Here is a 17,767-nt window from a genome sequence, read left to right on the forward strand (position 1 = left end):
GGGTACTCGTAGGTGCAAGAGGAGATCAAAAATGCCTCAGTCGTGCCCGGCACGGCCATGTTGTCGCGTCGGCGCAAAATGTGCACCGAGCTCTCTGTACCTACTTGTTACGATCAGCCTTTTGTCCCCCACAGCGCTATTGATGGGTACTCGTAGTTCTAGTGGGCTCCATCTGTACTCGGTACCTCGTAATGCTCCGTGGAAGTGAGTGAGGGAAATCTTGACAGACGATTTGGGTCGCTGTTGTATCCACTGAAACACGCGCCCCCGAGGCTCTGACAGGGACAAGCCGACAGGCGCGATTTGTAGACAGACCAAACGAGGCCAGATATGGTTCCTTGTCAACTGTGATCACCGTGACGGCCAAGAGGACGTGTTGCAGGCTTGCAGCAGGGCTGGAAGAGGGTCGAGCTAATGATATTGGGGAGGCTCCGTTATTTGGGAGTTTGAGAAGTTGAACGTTGTGACTTGCAGGACCCTAGTGGGTGCAATTTCTGTGGTCATTTGCAGATGTTTACAATCATGGCCAAATATGTCGACAATCATTTTTGGGGGGGGGGTGCAGTGGATTGGCCGGTCCCGTTCACATGGGCAGAGCCTGATGGGCCGTGATAGGAGGAGTGTCGGCATCCAATCTAGAGCCCCGACTAGAGCCAAAACTGGCTCTGCAGCTGCAGCGCTTGTCCGTTCGCCTGGCGCCCGGAGTGGAAATTCATTGCCTCCAAACCGTCAATCACAACTGTGGGCCTGGACTTTGTTTTGAATCTCGCAAAAGAAGCAAGCATCCCAGGGCAAAACGAACAGGCTTATTTTGGAATCTGGATCTTGTTCTTGTTTGAGCAAAACATGCTAACGCTTGAACAGATGCGGCACGACGCGTAGACCAATACTGCTGTGAAAGCGATGAATAATCGCCGAGTTAGGCACGGCCGGATATCTGTGGAATGGAACACCATGGCTGCTACTTTGGGACGACAGGAAGCACGAGGAGCAAAATTCGATGACGGAAGGGTGATACCCCAATAACGTAGAAGGGCCCTGCGTTGGCTTTCCGCACAAAACGCCGAACCGCCCTGGGAAGGGTAGAGGCACAAGAGGTGAGTGAGCGTCATGGGTCATTAAGTTCTGCCGCGAGCTGGGGGTGCCCATGTCGGAGAAAACCATTGAACTGGGGCCGATGTTTGTTATGCCCTGCCCAAAAAAATGTTCAATGGGTTTTCTTTGGCAGATTGACATTTGGCGGTACGCGGTGGTACCGTTTGAACGGCCGGAAATCAATTCAAATGACAACGACGGCGAGATCGATGCAGCTCGTAGCCGTTGCAAGCTAGATTGGGAGGCGGGTCCACTAGTCTGCAGCCGGCCAATGCCACAGCTTCCTACTGGACCGGTGACGACCAAAAGAAAGGATGCGACGTAATGAAGTCAGCGTGGGCCACGACTCCACGAGGAGCCACCAGGGCCACTGAACTGGACCAGGCCATCTTTCCGCGGACTGAGGCATTCTTTTCTTCATGGGTTGCGCTGGGAGGAGGCCAGGCAGGGAGAAACCGGGCAACTTACTACTGACTGGAAGATGGTAAGCGACCATGGTGACACCGGACCAAGTTTGAGGTCAAGCCACAATCAACTGCTGTTTTCGGTTGTTATCCCCCAGGTTGGTTCCCAAGGACGGTTGGGGAAGGATTCTTGTGCATGCAGTGGCAGCATCGTTGATGAGCTTGAGGTATGCTAGATGGCGAACTTTGCCTGCGAGATGCCATCATCCCCCCGATCATCATTATTTGGCGCTGCCCAAGGGTTCGCCAAATCTGACGATCAGGCTAAACAGCATTAACGGACTGACCATTGTTGGGAGTGAGAAGAAAGGGCTTAGAATCCTCATGGTGGATGATCTCAACCAGCGAGGAAGCGAGGGTCATCATAATGATTGAACGTGAGACAACATCACACTCAGTCCCTTCGTACCTACGAGTAAGTACTGTATGAGTCCGTCTGCGTTGCTCAGGATGGATGAGGACTCGTAGGTACGAGTATTTTAGCCCCGAGTAGTATGGAGAGGAGTACGAGTACTCGGTACTACTGCTAACCGCTGTTCCCCCGGCTCATTCAGCCTACGTACCGAGTACGTACATACTTTCCACTCGGTATGCTTTTGGATTACTCCATGCCTACAAACAACTGATGAACGCGTTTACACACATCCTACTCTGTACAAGCTCAACGGGAATGAATAGAGCTGCAGCTTCTACCCCGGGGATCTGTGTAGGATCCAAATGATAACCCACTATCTCCGCCAGCAAGCAGGGAGCGAGATTGCAATCAGCTCAGGTAATCGTGCTGCTCAATTAGAGACGAGTCGCTCTGGTTCCTGACTCATGCTCATACATCTCTTTGCCCAACAGATGGGGGATGTGTAATTCTGGGGCAGCGATTCGCCTATTACCTAGTTGAGATAACCAGCTGCCCAGCTGAATGGCTCGGAGTCAAAAAGTGCAAACACTCTCAACCCAGCGCATGAATGGTGGAAGAATATGCAATGGAGGAAGAAGAAGAAATAAACCAACTACGGCTGGTGCCATGTTCCCTGCATGGCCCACGTCACTGGAGATTCTCGTACATAAAGGTGAAGAATAATGGGTACCTGGTAGTAACCTTGTGGGCGAGCTCCGGCACCTGGTTTGGGCGCTCGGAGCCCATGATGGGAGGGCGTGCGCCGCCTGGAATCATTTTTGCGACATACCTAGGGACCCAATAATACCCAAGGGAGCTTGGAGAGGTGTTGGTGGTGCCTAGGTAGCATTTTTGGGGGAGCGTCACCTCTAGACCCAGGCAGCACCAGGCCTGAATTGTTAATTCTGGGTATCAGGTCATTCACCTAAGTTCCTATCGAGCTGCTCTGACAACTAACAATAATCGCATGCCTTCCTTTCTCGTCCCCTGTACTGCGTGCTGCCACTGTTCCCTCCGATAAGAAAAAAAAAAAGAAGTGCGGAGATTCTGGTGCTTGGTACTCTGGTTCCTTTTTTTCTCACACTTCTTTCTCGTTCCTCTCAGGTCCTCATTGATCCGCACCAATCTCAATCTCTCGTCTTCATTGATCCCACACCCTTGCAACCTTTGAGTAACTCCATCCTGAACCCCCCGGCTGATTTAGGTGGGCATCACCCACTCACCAGTGAGGATCTAAACCCATCCCAAACTCTGTTTGTGGCCGGGCTAGCTGGCCCCAAAATTTCTGTCTGCAGAAAAACTTTTTCACTGTGCGTATTTTCCGGTACAGCCATACACGTCTCATTACCGCCGCCCCGACTGTTGTCGCCCTCGCCTTTTCCCTCTTCCCTTATCAAATGGCTCACACGGCATGCTCGCTGACCTCAAGCTCAGGGAAAGCTTAAGCAGCCAACCAGGTTCCACGCCTAGGACCTTGTCCGAGCTATCGCAGCTTGACGGCTTGACGGATCGCTGGTGGAGCCCTCGTTCCCTGCAAACCCTCCAGTCAACATTCACATCCGTGCGGACCTGTCGAGGTGAGTTTATGGTCCATCATCAGAAGCTGGCTGCTCTTTTTTCGCTCGCATCTGGTGAACTGCTTTTACCTTTAAAGAGGGGTTGCACGCTGCGAGCTCCAGAATCCTGTTCCCTCTCTTTCCTCCAGCTTGGTCTTTACGCCTGACCTTGTTGTCGCCGTCCCTTTTTCTTCTTTCTTTGTTTTCTTTTCCTGCATACTAACCTCTCCACTCCATACAGTGAACCATGGCGGAAAAGGAAAACAAGGACCTCGAGAACGGTGACCCGAAGCGCGAGAGAATCTCCTTCGCCGACGGATGGGATCCCGATAAGGATGAGGGCGAGTACGCCAACCTCATCCGATACATTTCTACCTACCGAGATCGTCGCTTCTCCAAAGCTCCCTCTCAAGTTTCCGGCGACGATGTCGCCGACGCCACCAAGGCCAAGAAGATCCCCTTCTACAAGAGAATGTTTGGCATCACTGGTGGACCAGGCGAGCTTTACGAGGTCCCCGAGGAATGGCTCAACACAGACATCAAGACCGGTCTGACCTCTGCTGAGGTCGAGGCTCGACGAAGAAAATGCGGCTACAATGAGTTGGCGACAGAGAAGGAGAACATGCTTCTCAAGTTCATCGGCTACTTCAGAGGTCCCATTCTCTACGGTACAGCCCCCATACATTCTGCCCTCGTGTGAGTAGCCGTCCAGATTGCTGACGCTGTCTTAGTCATGGAGCTGGCTGTCCTTCTCGCTGCTGGTCTGCGTGATTGGATCGATTTCGGTGTCATCATTGGTATCTTGATGCTGAACGCCATCGTCGGTTGGTACCAGGAGAAGCAAGCTGCCGATGTCGTCGCTAGTTTGAAGGGTGACATCGCCATGAAGGCTGAGGTTGTCCGTGACGGCCAAATCCAAGAAATCAAGGCTCGCGAAATTGTTCCTGGTGACATTGTGAGTTTCTCGTGATCCTCGCTCGACTGATTGTACTGACATTCTCGCCTAGCTTATTCTCGAAGAAGGTTCCGTTGTTGCCGGCGAATGCCGACTGATCTGCGACTTCGATAACCCAGCTGGTTTCGAGGAATACAAGGAAATGGTCAGCGACCCAGAACAATATCACTCAAAAAATCACACCGACTCGGACGATGACGAGGAACACCACATTGGCCATTCAATTGTTGCCACCGACCAGTCTGCCATTACTGGCGAGTCTTTGGCCGTGGACAAGTACATGGGTGATATCTGCTACTACACTACCGGCTGCAAGCGAGGCAAGGCCTACGCCGTCGTCACTGAATCTGCTCGCGGCTCTTTCGTCGGCAAGACCGCGTCTCTCGTCCAGGGCGCTACCGACCAAGGTCACTTCAAAGCCGTCATGGACTCGATCGGCACAGCTCTCCTCGTCTTGGTCGTCTTCTTCATCCTGGCAGCATGGATCGGTGGTTTCTTCCACAACATTCCCATTGCGACCCCCGAGGACAGCTCCGTCAACTTGCTCCACTACGCTCTTATTCTTCTCATCGTTGGTGTTCCTGTCGGTCTCCCCGTCGTGACCACCACCACTCTCGCCGTCGGAGCTGCGTACCTTGCCAAACAAAAGGCTATTGTGCAGAAACTCACTGCCATCGAGTCATTGGCTGTAAGTCGCTCATTTCCCAAATTCTCCCTAGCAGTGCAACTAACAAACTCTCCAGGGTGTCGATGTGCTCTGCTCTGATAAGACTGGTACTTTGACTGCCAACCAATTGACCATTCGTGAGCCCTACGTCGCAGAGGGCGAAGATGTCAACTGGCTCATGGCCTCGGCTGCGCTCGCGTCCTCTCACAACTTGAAGGCTCTTGACCCCATCGACAAGATCACCATCCTGACCCTCAAGAGATACCCCAAGGCACGTGAAATCTTGCAACAAGGCTGGAAGACCGAGAAATTCATGCCCTTTGACCCTGTCTCCAAGCGTATCACCACCATCTGCACACTCAAGGGTGAGAAGTGGTCTTTCTGCAAGGGTGCCCCCAAGGCTGTCCTGTCCATTGCCGAATGTGACGAAGCTACTGCTAAACACTACCGCGACACTGCGGCCGACTTTGCCCGCCGTGGTTTCCGATCTCTCGGTGTTGCGTCCAAGCGCGGAGACGAGCCATGGAAAGTCATTGGCATGTTGCCCATGTTCGACCCTCCTCGTGAGGATACCGCCCACACCATCTTGGAAGCTCAAAACCTCGGTCTCAGCGTCAAGATGTTGACTGGTGACGCCATCGCCATCGCCAAGGAAACTTGCAAACTTCTCGCTCTTGGTACCAAGGTCTACAACTCTCAGCGCCTCATTGCCGGTGGTGTCGCCGGCTCTACCCAGTATGACCTTGTCGAGAAAGCCGACGGTTTCGCCGAAGTGTTCCCTGAGCACAAATACCAGGTCGTCGAGATGTTGCAGCAACGTGGTCACTTGACTGCCATGACTGGTGATGGTGTCAACGATGCTCCCTCGCTCAAGAAGTCTGACTGCGGTATTGCTGTCGAAGGTGCAACCGAAGCTGCCCAAGCTGCCGCCGACATCGTGTTCTTGGCCCCCGGTCTCAGCACTATTGTCGATGCTATCAAGGTCGCACGTCAAATTTTCCAGAGAATGAAGGCCTACGTCCAATACCGTATCGCTCTTTGCTTGCACCTGGAAGTGTACTTGACCACTTCCATGATCATCATCAACGAAACTATCAGAACCGACTTGGTCGTCTTTTTGGCCTTGTTTGCCGATTTGGCCACCATTGCCGTCGCCTACGACAATGCCCACTACGAACAGCGACCCGTTGAATGGCAATTGCCCAAGATTTGGGTGATTTCGGTCTTCCTTGGCTTCCTCTTGGCTCTTTCAACCTGGATCATGCGTGGTTCCTTCTACCTACCATCTGGTGGTCTCGTGCAGAACTTTGGCAATGTCCAACTCATGCTCTTCCTTCAAGTCTCATTGGTTGAGAACTGGCTCATCTTTGTCACTCGCGGAGGACAAACTTGGCCATCCTGGAAGTTGGTTGGTGCCATCTTCGGTGTCGACGTTCTCTCCACCCTGTTCTGTGTCTTTGGCTGGCTTGCTGGTGGCAGGGACGAACTCTTCACCACCCCGATCGATGCCTTCACTCGGGACAACTACAGCCGCGATACTTCGATTGTCACTGTGGTCGTCATCTGGGGCTACTCGATCGGTGTCACTATCGTGGTTGCTATCGTCTACTACATTTTGACCAGCTTGAAATGGATTGACAACCTCGGCCGTGCTACCCGCAGCCACGCCGATACCACTATGGAGAACATCATTTCCCACCTCAGCCGTGTCGCTCTTGAGCACGAGACTGATGCGCATGGCAAGTCGAAATGGGTGTTGGGCAGCAAGGCCACTGGAGAGGAAGAAGGTTAGTTCTGACCCCGATCGATTGTTACCGAAGATTTGTTGCTAACTATTTCACAGAGGAGTAGATGTAGGATGATTGTCCAGGGGAGAAGAAGATTAATTCCGCGTCTGGCACTGAAAATGGGGTGGAGGATGCTGTCGCACTGCACAGAAGAAATCATCTTCTCTGTTAATTTCATAATCTGAGCTAATGGGTTCGTGCAAGCTACAAATGGGATTGTGATTGTGTGGATTGAAAGAAAAACTTCCTATGGGAAATATCCATCCAACCAGGAACAAACACGCGACATAAGTATGTCTTCCACAGCATACGCATTGAAGAAAAAGAGAACCAAGAAAGAGAAAAAAAAAAACACTGGGAAAATCCAATCCACACAAAGCCGGCCAGCCAGCCTGATCGATCCTTCCACCCGTTCCCCAGCACTTCTCGACTTCGATGTGCGTGTGTCGGATGTCGTCTGTCGTTTGTAGCTTGGTCACAAAACCCGTGTTTTCTTTTTTTAGCTCAGAACCTGAGATTACTAGCTACAACTTTTGTCTCTCGTGCCGCTCTTTATGTATTGCTCTATTCTTTTCAAAGTAGGGTTCTTCGCAGACGTCCTCATTGTCGACTCGACGGTGATGTTGATGGTGATGATAATGACAATAGATGATGATGTGCGTAGAGTAGTTAGCCAAGTACGAGCGACGTACATGTAGACATACAGACACACATACACTGCACAGGGTAGACGGGTCGAAAGAGACTGGCAGAGAAGAGAAGAGAAGAGACACCGCACCAAACAAGCAGGCTCCGATATATTCGTTGGATTGAAACGTGGATGGATGCATGGATGGATGGAGACTTGTAGATGTCAAGGTTAATATTAGTGTACATTAAGTGTGCATGTACCAGTTGAGATGGCCAGTGTCTTCGAAGTTCACACATCCCATGCCATCACAATCACGGCCGCTCCTCGTCCTGCTGTGCCTCGCGGTAAGTAAGTACCTAGTGCACAATGCATCAGGAGAAACTGACAATGGCAATGGTAATGGCAGCACTCGTCTGAGAGGCAGCAGCCCGTCGTGTATCGAGAGAAGCAAGTCCCAGAGTCTAACGATCTGACTGGAATCCCGACCACTTCATCCACCAGGAGGATGGGGGAATTGAAAATCAGGTCAAGAAGGACGCATACATACACGTTCATATGTACGAGTCATGTATATACATAACTCCCACGACGCCGCCACCAACCGCCTCCGGGACTGTACAAATTGGGGAAAAATCCTTTGTGACGGAGACGCGCCGCGCCCAGGCCATCCCGTGAGAAGCTGCCCCCGCGACTTTTGTAGCCTCTCGGCGATGCAGGAACCGGGAACTCCATTCGGGACCCGAACGTTGGTGGGCTTCTGCAGGGACTGAGGCGCGGCGGCGGGGTGGGAGGAGTCCCGACGCTCTGTGGCGAGGGAAGGAAAACGGGTTCAGGGACCACCAGAACCTGTGGCCAAGGCAGGCGGAGCGGAGAAGGGGACGGGGAAGAAACAAAGGCAGCAAGGAGGAGGAGAAAGCCACCGACTAAGTTACCCATCTTTCTTTCTTCTCGGTCGATCTCTGGACAGCCGCTGAGAGCATGAGAGACAGAGAGAGAGAGAGAGAGAGAGAGACATCCTCTGCTCATCCCCTGACGGGTCCCCGATCCCCTTTACGAGTAGGTGCTTTACCGTACCGAGGCGCCGTCGTCTGCAAGTCATTCGCCTGGGTTGCCTGAAGCGGCGCCAGCGCCTCACTGGTACGCCTCTTTTGAAAGGGGGCAGAAGATGCAGTATCAAACTCTGCAGCCTTGCATGACTCCCCTATCAGAAAAACACAAAAACAAAAACAAAAGAACGCAACAAACCTGAGCAGCCAAAGAAAATACGCATACAATGAAACGAATCAACACAAGGATAATGGGGCCCTCGGCACCCAAGGGTTTCTTTTTTTGTTTCTTTTTCATCTTCATTTCCCCTTGCATTGTTGGCGCAAAGAGCCTAGACCCTCGCTAGAGCTTTGCTCTGTGCACTTCAGTGGTCAACTTTTAGCTTCCGAATTGTTGATCCTCAGATGGCAATAGCCCTAAACTCTGCTCACAGGAGATAATTCCTGGGTCAACGAACTCACCAGTAGAGAATGAGTGAATGCCCTGACGTCTGACAGAAAGGGGTCATCCCTCAGGTTTTGTTTAGAGATCCTAGTTAGGGAAATGTATGCCTCTGTAGCATTTTGAGCGTTAAGCTTTGGTCACGCTCTCGAGTCTGAGGTGCACTCGCTGCATTGACTCGAATTCTCGGACACGATATCCAACGGGCCCGACAATGAGCGCATCTCCCAAAGGTGAGAGTAGTCTTTTCAGCGCAGGTTATGGCTTAACAGGGTTTCCGCTCGCCCGACGGCCCTTGTGAGGTTCGCAAAATTAGACAATAGAACAGCTCGTTGAGCGTGCAGCTCTCTATAGCTAGCCGACGTGGATCTGATAACATGAGTTTAGCGTATATCGCGCTGTGGAGTTAGCTCCTGCAGGGCGGACTAGCTCGAAGTCTGTATCAAAACGGCGCGCTTGTATGGGATTTCGGCCTTGTCGTCTCCCAGCAAAGGGAAGAAGATCCATGGACCTGGAAAGCTTTCTCTGTGCTGTCGAACTTTATCACGGGAACATCACTGCCGCTATGAATGTTTCTTTCTGCGCCACGGTTCCGTGACGAGGGCTTGTTTGTGAATAAGCCATGCTCTACCATTGGCAACCTGCTCTTTTAATCCACGCCTATCCATGGTGTTCCAAAATAAGATCCTCGAAGATATCATAGTCGACGGGTAGATCTAGAGTGTCGGCGAGTGGTCTGGTGTGTTTGTTGATCTGGTATCAACAACAGAGGGGATTGTTTGTGCGACAAATTTTGCTGTCTCCTCCGTCTGTGAGGAGTGCGCACTTGCAGTCGAGAAGAGAAAGCGATTGTAGGATCGTATCATCTAGAGAGATTTTCTTAGTTTGACGCGTCGTGAAGGCTATTCAGCAAAGAGAAGGACAACGACAAAGGGTCACAGTGTTCAGGGAACTCAGCAACAACAAGTTGTCAACAACAGGGCTCGTTCTGAAACCGTGCGACATGAGCAGGAGTCCCAGACTCAGATTCCTCAGTCACAATCCAAAAACACAAGATCGGTATACCAGTCTGCTGTAGCAGTCAATAACTACTTGTCCCTCGCCATCAAAGTCCATTGACTGTGATGGGAGAACACAAATCGCCCCTGGTTTGAAACCGGGATCTGGTGAGCCTTATGCCTCCTTTTTCCAATCTTCCCTCCTTTGTCCTTCTTTTTCCTGCTGTATCATTCTGGATTTCAGATGTAGGCACGCTGCTCGTTGATATTGTAGCCTTGAGTGATATTTGTTCAAAGTGCGGTGGTAGGATGGTGGTGATGGTGAAGTGGTTAAGGAAAAGGGGGGGTCTGCATCATGTAGGGCAGAAGTATATCAGAGTTCGAAAGGGAATAGGTTGCATGTCTGCAGAATTCATAGCATCTTGTGGCGGCTGTAGAGAAGAGGAAAGTATGTGTGATGTGTTACTGTGTTCAAGAGCATTGTAAGAGTGTGTGATGCCGAGTCACGCTTTGGTGGCAAGAGACTCAACTCAGCTAGGGGCTCTAATTCCTAACTTTTCAAGTCATGGATGCTTGCAAGGATACGGCAGCTGGACCCGCTGAGGCGTCTCATGGAGATACCTGCGCACACAAACGAGTTGGTCTGCAAGACTTGCTCCTGAAGTGCGACGTCGCATAAGGAAAAGCGTTCAAACTCGTGCGATACGACGGGTGGACAAGGAGGAAGGGCTATGCTGCGTTCTGCCTCAGCCCGGTGCAGGAATTCGAAGCAGAGACTTTATCTGCACTCTGGCACGACCGCCGGGCTACCGCGGAGTGGCAACAGGCAGCCAACAGGTCTCGGAGGAGGCCAAGGGAATCTGCGGGAAGTTCCTCGAGAGGTGGGCGCGCCCCCTCAATCGGCCAGGGAAAAGACATCACTGTGTGCTTCTTCGGCTCACGAGGGTCCGATGGGAACAGCCGTCTTCGAGACAGAAATAACCAACAAATTTCCACCTTCAGGATCAAGGCGACGCCTGTGATAATGCAGGCCAGGTTTCCTGATCAACTCCCTCCCCACCCACCAGCAAACCGGGTGACGGAGTTTTCAAGCCGTCGCAGTCTGTGCTCAGCAAAGGAAGTGTATTGGACTCGACCATGTCGCGCTATATAGGGCTGTGTAGCTGGAAATGTCGCAGGCAGTCGAGTATTCCAGCATTACTCACCAGTCATTCATGCAGCCATCGGCGATGCGGGTACCTCTAACTCGTACATAGCATTCCTCAGAGTGACCATTTAGGGCTAATCCACACCAACGGGTGACATCCCGGTCCGCCTAACGCATGGGCGCGGCGCTTCTCCTCGCCTTTCTCAACCTTATATCCTTCAATCAGGAGAGACGTTGCTTCTGGCATGGTAGATCCCCGGGTTGTCGTGACTGATTCGAGTCGCTTGATGGTATGACACCATGAACCAGTACACCGGTCCTGGGAAAAGGGGGTTGTATCCTCGTGGCAGCAACCTGGATCGACGTGTGCTGGCAGCTGGCCGCATGCGCTTCTCATTCCATTGTTCACCGCCTCTATTTCTTTCCATCGCGAGGAGCTAGGATCGTGAAGCCACCACTATGACCCGTTCAACGTTCAACCTCTGTAACACTGATATTGTAACTTTAGTCGGGCGAACGAGCGGGGATGAAAAGGTGGTCTCGTCCCATAAGCCGTTGAGGCCAGAGCCAAATTCCACTTAGCCACAAAACGACCTATTTCGCCAGGCAGGTTTGTAAGGTTTGGGCACCAGGGGCGGCCCGATCTCCGGCCACTTCGAAGATGTTTGTAGGGGAGGTGGGCCCATCACCTTCTTGCTGCGGCCGATGAGAAGCTTCCCAACCTCGTCACAGTGACCAACTCATCTAGCAGGGGCCCAGGAAGCCTAGCCGGTATTTCTGTAGAGGATTCACGATAGTTCGCATGAGGTGGCGCTACGAGGCCAACACAGAGAGCAAACAACATCCTAGACAGAAAATCCGGGCGAAACGGGACACGTCCCTCCTCGTTAGAACATGCGTAAGGTTTGACGAAGTGACCCGAAACTAGTCGGCCGGGGAGGCTTTCTTCTGTAACGCTGTCCTTGTTAGCTAGCTAATCCGGACTGTCAGGCTCCACCATCCAATAGACGAAAAGGCTGAGATGGTAGACCACAAAGCTACTGTGATGACGGCAGACATGTCTGGTAACCACAAGAGGTGGTTCAGGAGCCTCGACTTCTCGATGCTCGGTCGGTGGCTTGACCACAAGATGGACCCCTGAAGGGCCTAGAAGTTCTTCTGGGTCTGAAATATCCTCGTGTCAATGGAAACCATAGGGGGAACAACGCCAACGAAAACTGCTGGGGGTAAGATGCGCCTTAAGGCGACAGGCACCGGAACGTGCAGAAATGCAGTAGCGTAGGCCCACGCACCTGAAGGTCCACGCACCCGAAGGCCCACGCGTGGCTGGCATATTCACTTGCTGTCTGTCGGCATGGCGTAGACTCTTATCGTGTTTTGATGTAGCGGTGTGATGAGCACACGAAGAGAAATTAGTGGTGTATTACTGGAATCCGTTGTGTGGATTCTTGTTCAAGAAGAGAGGAGTGAGAGTCTGGGTAATTAGGAGTTGTTCAAGTATAAAATGAGCAGCCCAGCCGCAGTAATGATCCCTCACACTTCCATGTCCACGCTCAACAGACGTCTAGTTCAGCAACAATTTATTCTGCATTGCCCAAAATGGAGCCCGTCCGACTGAATGTTAAGCACCGTGATCAGGAGGAACCGGTACAGAATATCGGGGGAGATGGTGATACTCAAAAAGACGACTGGTCTCATGGTGGGTGGAAGTCTGTCCCTTCTCTCTCGGCTGTCTAGATTGACGATGGAATGCAGTGTGCTCGAGGAATACCTCGATCGAGCCAGGCGACGACCACAGTACGGGTGGCGGTGGTGGTGGCAGTAGCAGTGACAGCTTCGAGAACTCTGATCGTAACATGCAGATCGATCATGTTACTTCGAGTGAAACAGACCTTGTTGGTGTTGGTCTATGTTTGCCTCGTTCACCGGTCGACGGAGGGCTTGAAGGAAGCCCACAGGCTTCTTTGTCCTTCGGAACACAGTCAAGCAATAACTCGGGGGGAAATGGGCCAGGACAGCCAAACATCCCTGAGGGGCAACCAGAACGACGGCCCACGGGCCACGACACCAGAGCCCCCAAGCGGAAAGCACCAACGGAGCCTGCAGGCCCATCTTCAAAATCACCTAAAAGGGCTTGTCATCGCAAATGATGAGAGGGTCTCCTCGAGCCAAACAGTCAGCGGCGGTCCTAGATTATATTCATGATCTTTACTGGAGGCAGATATCACGATCAGAGAGAAGATTGATTCAGCAAGGCGGGGTTTGCTGTCGAAAGCAATCATCGAGCAAGGCCGAGGCTGCTTCCGACGCCCGCTTCAGACTAAGGATGATACAAGAACTCATCATCTAAGACATGGATGAATCAAAGGATGAATCAAAAAGTAATGTTTACGTACCAAGTCGTGTTCCAGAGCTTTTATCGTCGTAAATTTTGTAGCACTTCTGAGCCTTCCAAGGTATGTAAACGAGTATCGATGACCTGGAAATGCGAGGAGGAAAAGCGGCATGATACCGTAAGTCACTTAGAAACCTGCCCGAGAACTGGCCACAGAAATTTCTTTGTAGTTGTCACTAATGCTTTCTCGGTTTCTGGCTCTTCGTCGTAGGTCAAAGTTTCAACATGGGAATGAGATGGTGCTGGCTCGTCTTCGAATCGCCGTTTCCTCGATTCGCGGCCATTGCTACTGCTGTTGTTACATTCTTTCGACTTTGCTTTCGCTTCTTCCTTCGCTCTAGCCACTCTTCTCTCACTCAGCAGCCGCTGAATCTCGGAGTGGCGGAACATCTTGATCTGGCTATCCGTCAATGTCCTCTTGACGCCATCGTCGTAATAACCCAAGCTGCCCTCGTCGTGGTTGTCGTCGTCGATAGCAGCGTCATGGCTGGGCTCAGTCTGGCCTGGAGCGTTCAGCGGATAAGTCATCAGGTCTGGGACTGGCTGAGTGGCAAAATGGGTAGCATGAAAAGCTCTTAGCTGGGCTATATCCCGTTGCTGAAGCATGTCGGGCGATGAACGTAAGGAGTAACAGTACGGCCGTTGACGAAGACGGGAAGTATGCGCCACATTCAGTGGCTAGGTGTGTTTAGTATTCAACAAAGAAGGGGATGGTGGCACAGTCGTCGTTTCACTCACCAGAGACGCTGACTGCGGTTGGTAAGCGGAAGTACAAATTGGCTTTCTTGCTCTACCCTAGCGAAATCACCGAGCGCAAGCGGAGATAACAACGGGTCCACCTCAAAGAGCTTCTCACACACAATCAAGAGCTGACAGACCGCTGGCACCGAAAACCCTCTGCTTGGAACTCGCCGTCAGCGTCGTGGAGAACTGCAACTGGGTGGCAACCACCTCCACAACTTCCTTGTTTCCGATGAGTAACCATCCTGCTACTCAAGTTTGCGTCGATCCTTCTCTAGTCGCAAACAGGCAATCGGGATCATCAACATGCATCAACCGAATATCAGCCCGGCCAAAGGCCACAAATCAATTGGACATGGGTCTTGCCGCTCCGATTTGTCGAATGCTGGCTTGAACACTGTCTACTCGTACCTACTCTCTTGGTATACGAGTACTTTATCCTGATACAGCACAATTCTCCTAGCCACAAAACCCATTAGACACTCGACAAATATAATGATTACTCAAAGTGGATTTGTCTCAAGAGGATATGCCTTGTGTTTAGGCATAGGAGAGAGCATTGAAGAGGTGAGGTAAGATCAAGTTGTGCGTTGACAAGGACTATAAATGAAGGGATTCGTGTTCTCTGAATTCTTCCTTTAGTCTTCAAGTCGATTCCCGAGACAAGTCCAAAGCATTCGATACTGCCTTTGATTCTTTCGTTGCCACGTTCTCGGAGACAAAATTTCCGACATGTCTGCCCAGCTCATCCTTCTGACCGGCAGCTCAGGCCATATCGGTTATCGTACACTGGTCGAGGCTCTTTCCAAAGGCTACAGAGTTCGAGCTGCGGTTCGCTCTGAAAGCAAAGCTGCTGAGATCAAGGCTGCCAAGTCCACCGAGCCATACTTGAATCAGATTTCCTTCTCCATAGTGCCCGACATTGAGAAGGATGGCGCCTTTGACCAAGCTGTCAAGGATGTGGATTATGTTGTCCACGTTGCGTCGCCTTTGGCACGACCTTCCGAGGACGACGAGGTCAACATTATCAGACCTGCCATCAGGGGTACGCTGAGCATCCTTCGGTCGGCTCTCAAAGAGCCCTCGATCCAACGAGTCGTCATCACCTCCTCCGTGGCAGCCGTGTCTCCACCAGATGCCCGAGTTTACACGGCTGAGAATGTCGAACCAGACCCCCATGGACCATATCCTCATACTTTCGCAGCCTATGCGGCCAGCAAGAAACTCGCCTACAATCGCACCCGAGATTTCATCAGCGAGGAAAAACCCCATTTCACCGTGGTCAACATCATGCCTACCTTCGTCATTGGCAAGAACGAGCTTGCCACTACTCCGGCAGCGGTTAACTCTGGATCTAACGCCCTTGCATTGATTTCGCTTCTAGGGACGCAAAATCCCAATGGAATGCCGGGGGCTACATGTCACGTCGATGATGTTGCTTACGTCCATGTTGCCTCCTTGGACTCTACAATCCAAGGAAACCAGAACTTTGGAGTCAACTACGACGTGAATGGCGTCAAATGGGACGATGCTATCGACATTGTAAAGAAACATTTCCCTCAGGCTGTGGAACAAGGAGTGTTTCCACTCGGTGGCAGTCAGCCCTCATTGCCAATGCCATTTGATGCAAGCAAAACCGAGGAAGTATTCGGCATCAAGTTCAAGAATTTTGAGGAGCAGATTGTTAGCCTTGCTAGCCATTACATCGAGGTGACTGCAGCAGCATAGTACTACCCTGAGCGGCTTCATGATAGGATGTGACGGGGAGGACCCGTGCCACCCAGATACGGAAGCTGTAAATACCTCGAGCTACTTCACGAAGATAGAAATCATGCAGATATGCGTTCTGAGACGTGTTATAACTCCTTTCTGGTGAGATTCTCTTGCTTCAGTCCTGGGTACATGTTAACTTCAAAAGTCTGGCACCTGGATGTGTTCTTGGAGGCCGTCTGTCAGTATGAAGCAATCGAAGACCATTAAATACGACGTCCCTGCTCCATGCACCCCTGATATCCTAGTTGTATCAAGTAGACGCAAGGATGAGCTTTGGTCAGGTCCATTGCTCGCTTCGGAGACTGCATCCGTCTGCATTAATCGTGACGCATGTGCAGTAGGTGACATCACCCCATCTAACAATTGGAAAAACAAAATAGAAACAACACAACACGGCAATCAATCTACCTGAACTGAAAGCTACTCGGGGCCATTCGCCTACTTCGTTCCCAAACAGTCAGAGCGTTCTCCTGTTTCTGTCTCCTTACTAACCTCACTCTCATCAAATGAGTCCGAATTCGGAAGATCCCAGCTCTGCGATCAACATGTCCGCGCCGGCGCGTTCGATGCTGGGCAAAGTCCACAAGCTGGTGCCTCCCATGCTGGAGAGATTCCACAAAGGTCAGCTTGGTCGAGTCGCCGTCATCGGTGGCAGTGCAGACTACACGGGGGCTCCATATTTCTCCGCCATGGCCTCTGCGCGGCTGGGTTGTGACATGTCCTACGTCTTCTGCGAACCTTCGGCTGCCCCGACCATCAAGTCGTACTCGCCAAATTTGATGGTGTCCCCGATCCTCAGGTCTACGGCCTCCATATCCCAGGCGCAGAAAGAGCAGGATCCTTCGGGAGAGGAGCTCGCCAAACCAATATTGGATATGTTGCCCAGGTTGCACGTGCTGGTCATTGGGCCCGGTCTGGGTAGAGATACCGTGACGCAAAAGCAGGTCAAGGCAGTCATCGCCGCAGCTAAGAAACACAATCCCCCCGTCCCTATGGTGCTGGATGCAGATGCCCTCCTGCTAGTTCAGACAGATCCGGACCTGATCCGGGGCCACAAGGAATGCATTCTTACCCCCAATGTGATTGAGTTTGGACGTCTAGCCAAGTCCGTCGGCATGGACCAGAACACCGGAGACCCCGAGAAGGCATGCCAGGAGCTTTCCAAGATACTCGGCGGAGTCTGCATTATTCAAAAGGGCCCAGTCGACTACATCTCGCAAGGTATCGATACCACTGTCTCCGAGTTCCAAGGTGGTCTGAAGCGCTCCGGTGGACAGGGTGATACCTTGACGGGTTCGTTAGGCACGTTGCTAGCGTGGCGGGAAGCTTATCACGAGAAGCTCTGGGACATCGGGGAGGAGATGAGTCGAGAGGAAACGCTTTTGTTGGCGGCGTTCGGCGGGAGCGCCATCACGAGAGAGTGTTCGCGGAGAGCTTTTGTGAAGAACCAGAGAAGTTTGCAGGCAAGCGATCTTACGGAAGAGGTGCATGCATCCTTTCTCGCCCTCATTGGGGAGCCTGGCCCGACGCAAGTGCCGAAACAAAATCTATAAAGAGCTTTTGACAATCGTTGCATGGTGAGGAAGCTTCCAGGGAAGGCTAACTCGCCCGGAAAGGATCTGTAGAAACGCAACTACAGTAGTACACGCTAGGACGAACACGAATCGTCATATGAT

General features: G+C 51.8%; 5 protein-coding genes across 5 annotated transcripts; 4 read left to right on the top strand and 1 right to left on the bottom strand.

Moving 5' to 3' along the window:
* Positions 1-3,756: 3,756 nt before the first annotated feature.
* Positions 3,757-6,923, top strand: Z517_02821 (plasma-membrane proton-efflux P-type ATPase; the record flags this gene model as incomplete). The annotated part of the gene is made up of 4 exons (XM_013431930.1): positions 3,757-4,177; positions 4,241-4,464; positions 4,517-5,152; positions 5,208-6,923. 4 exons carry the CDS (start codon positions 3,757-3,759, stop codon positions 6,921-6,923), a joined length of 2,997 nt encoding a protein of 998 aa, XP_013287384.1.
* A 5,858-nt stretch (positions 6,924-12,781) lies between these two features.
* Z517_02822 (uncharacterized protein) lies at positions 12,782-13,332 on the top strand (the record flags this gene model as incomplete). Its single annotated transcript, XM_013431931.1, has 2 exons — positions 12,782-12,881; positions 12,938-13,332. The coding sequence occupies 2 exons, from the start codon at positions 12,782-12,784 to the stop codon at positions 13,330-13,332; spliced, it is 495 nt and encodes a 164-aa protein (XP_013287385.1).
* A 368-nt stretch (positions 13,333-13,700) lies between these two features.
* On the bottom strand, positions 13,701-14,183 carry Z517_02823 (uncharacterized protein; the record flags this gene model as incomplete). The annotated part of the gene is made up of 1 exon (XM_013431932.1): positions 13,701-14,183. One exon carries the CDS (start codon positions 14,181-14,183, stop codon positions 13,701-13,703), a length of 483 nt encoding a protein of 160 aa, XP_013287386.1.
* An 867-nt stretch (positions 14,184-15,050) lies between these two features.
* Z517_02824 (uncharacterized protein) lies at positions 15,051-16,046 on the top strand (the record flags this gene model as incomplete). The annotated part of the gene is made up of 1 exon (XM_013431933.1): positions 15,051-16,046. One exon carries the CDS (start codon positions 15,051-15,053, stop codon positions 16,044-16,046), a length of 996 nt encoding a protein of 331 aa, XP_013287387.1.
* Positions 16,047-16,597: 551 nt separating this feature from the next.
* Z517_02825 (YjeF family domain-containing protein) lies at positions 16,598-17,644 on the top strand (the record flags this gene model as incomplete). Its single annotated transcript, XM_013431934.1, has 1 exon — positions 16,598-17,644. One exon carries the CDS (start codon positions 16,598-16,600, stop codon positions 17,642-17,644), a length of 1,047 nt encoding a protein of 348 aa, XP_013287388.1.
* Positions 17,645-17,767: the final 123 nt, after the last annotated feature.

The sequence above is a fragment of the Fonsecaea pedrosoi genome (genome assembly GCF_000835455.1).
Source record: "Fonsecaea pedrosoi CBS 271.37 unplaced genomic scaffold supercont1.2, whole genome shotgun sequence".
Lineage (NCBI taxonomy): Eukaryota > Fungi > Ascomycota > Eurotiomycetes > Chaetothyriales > Herpotrichiellaceae > Fonsecaea > Fonsecaea pedrosoi.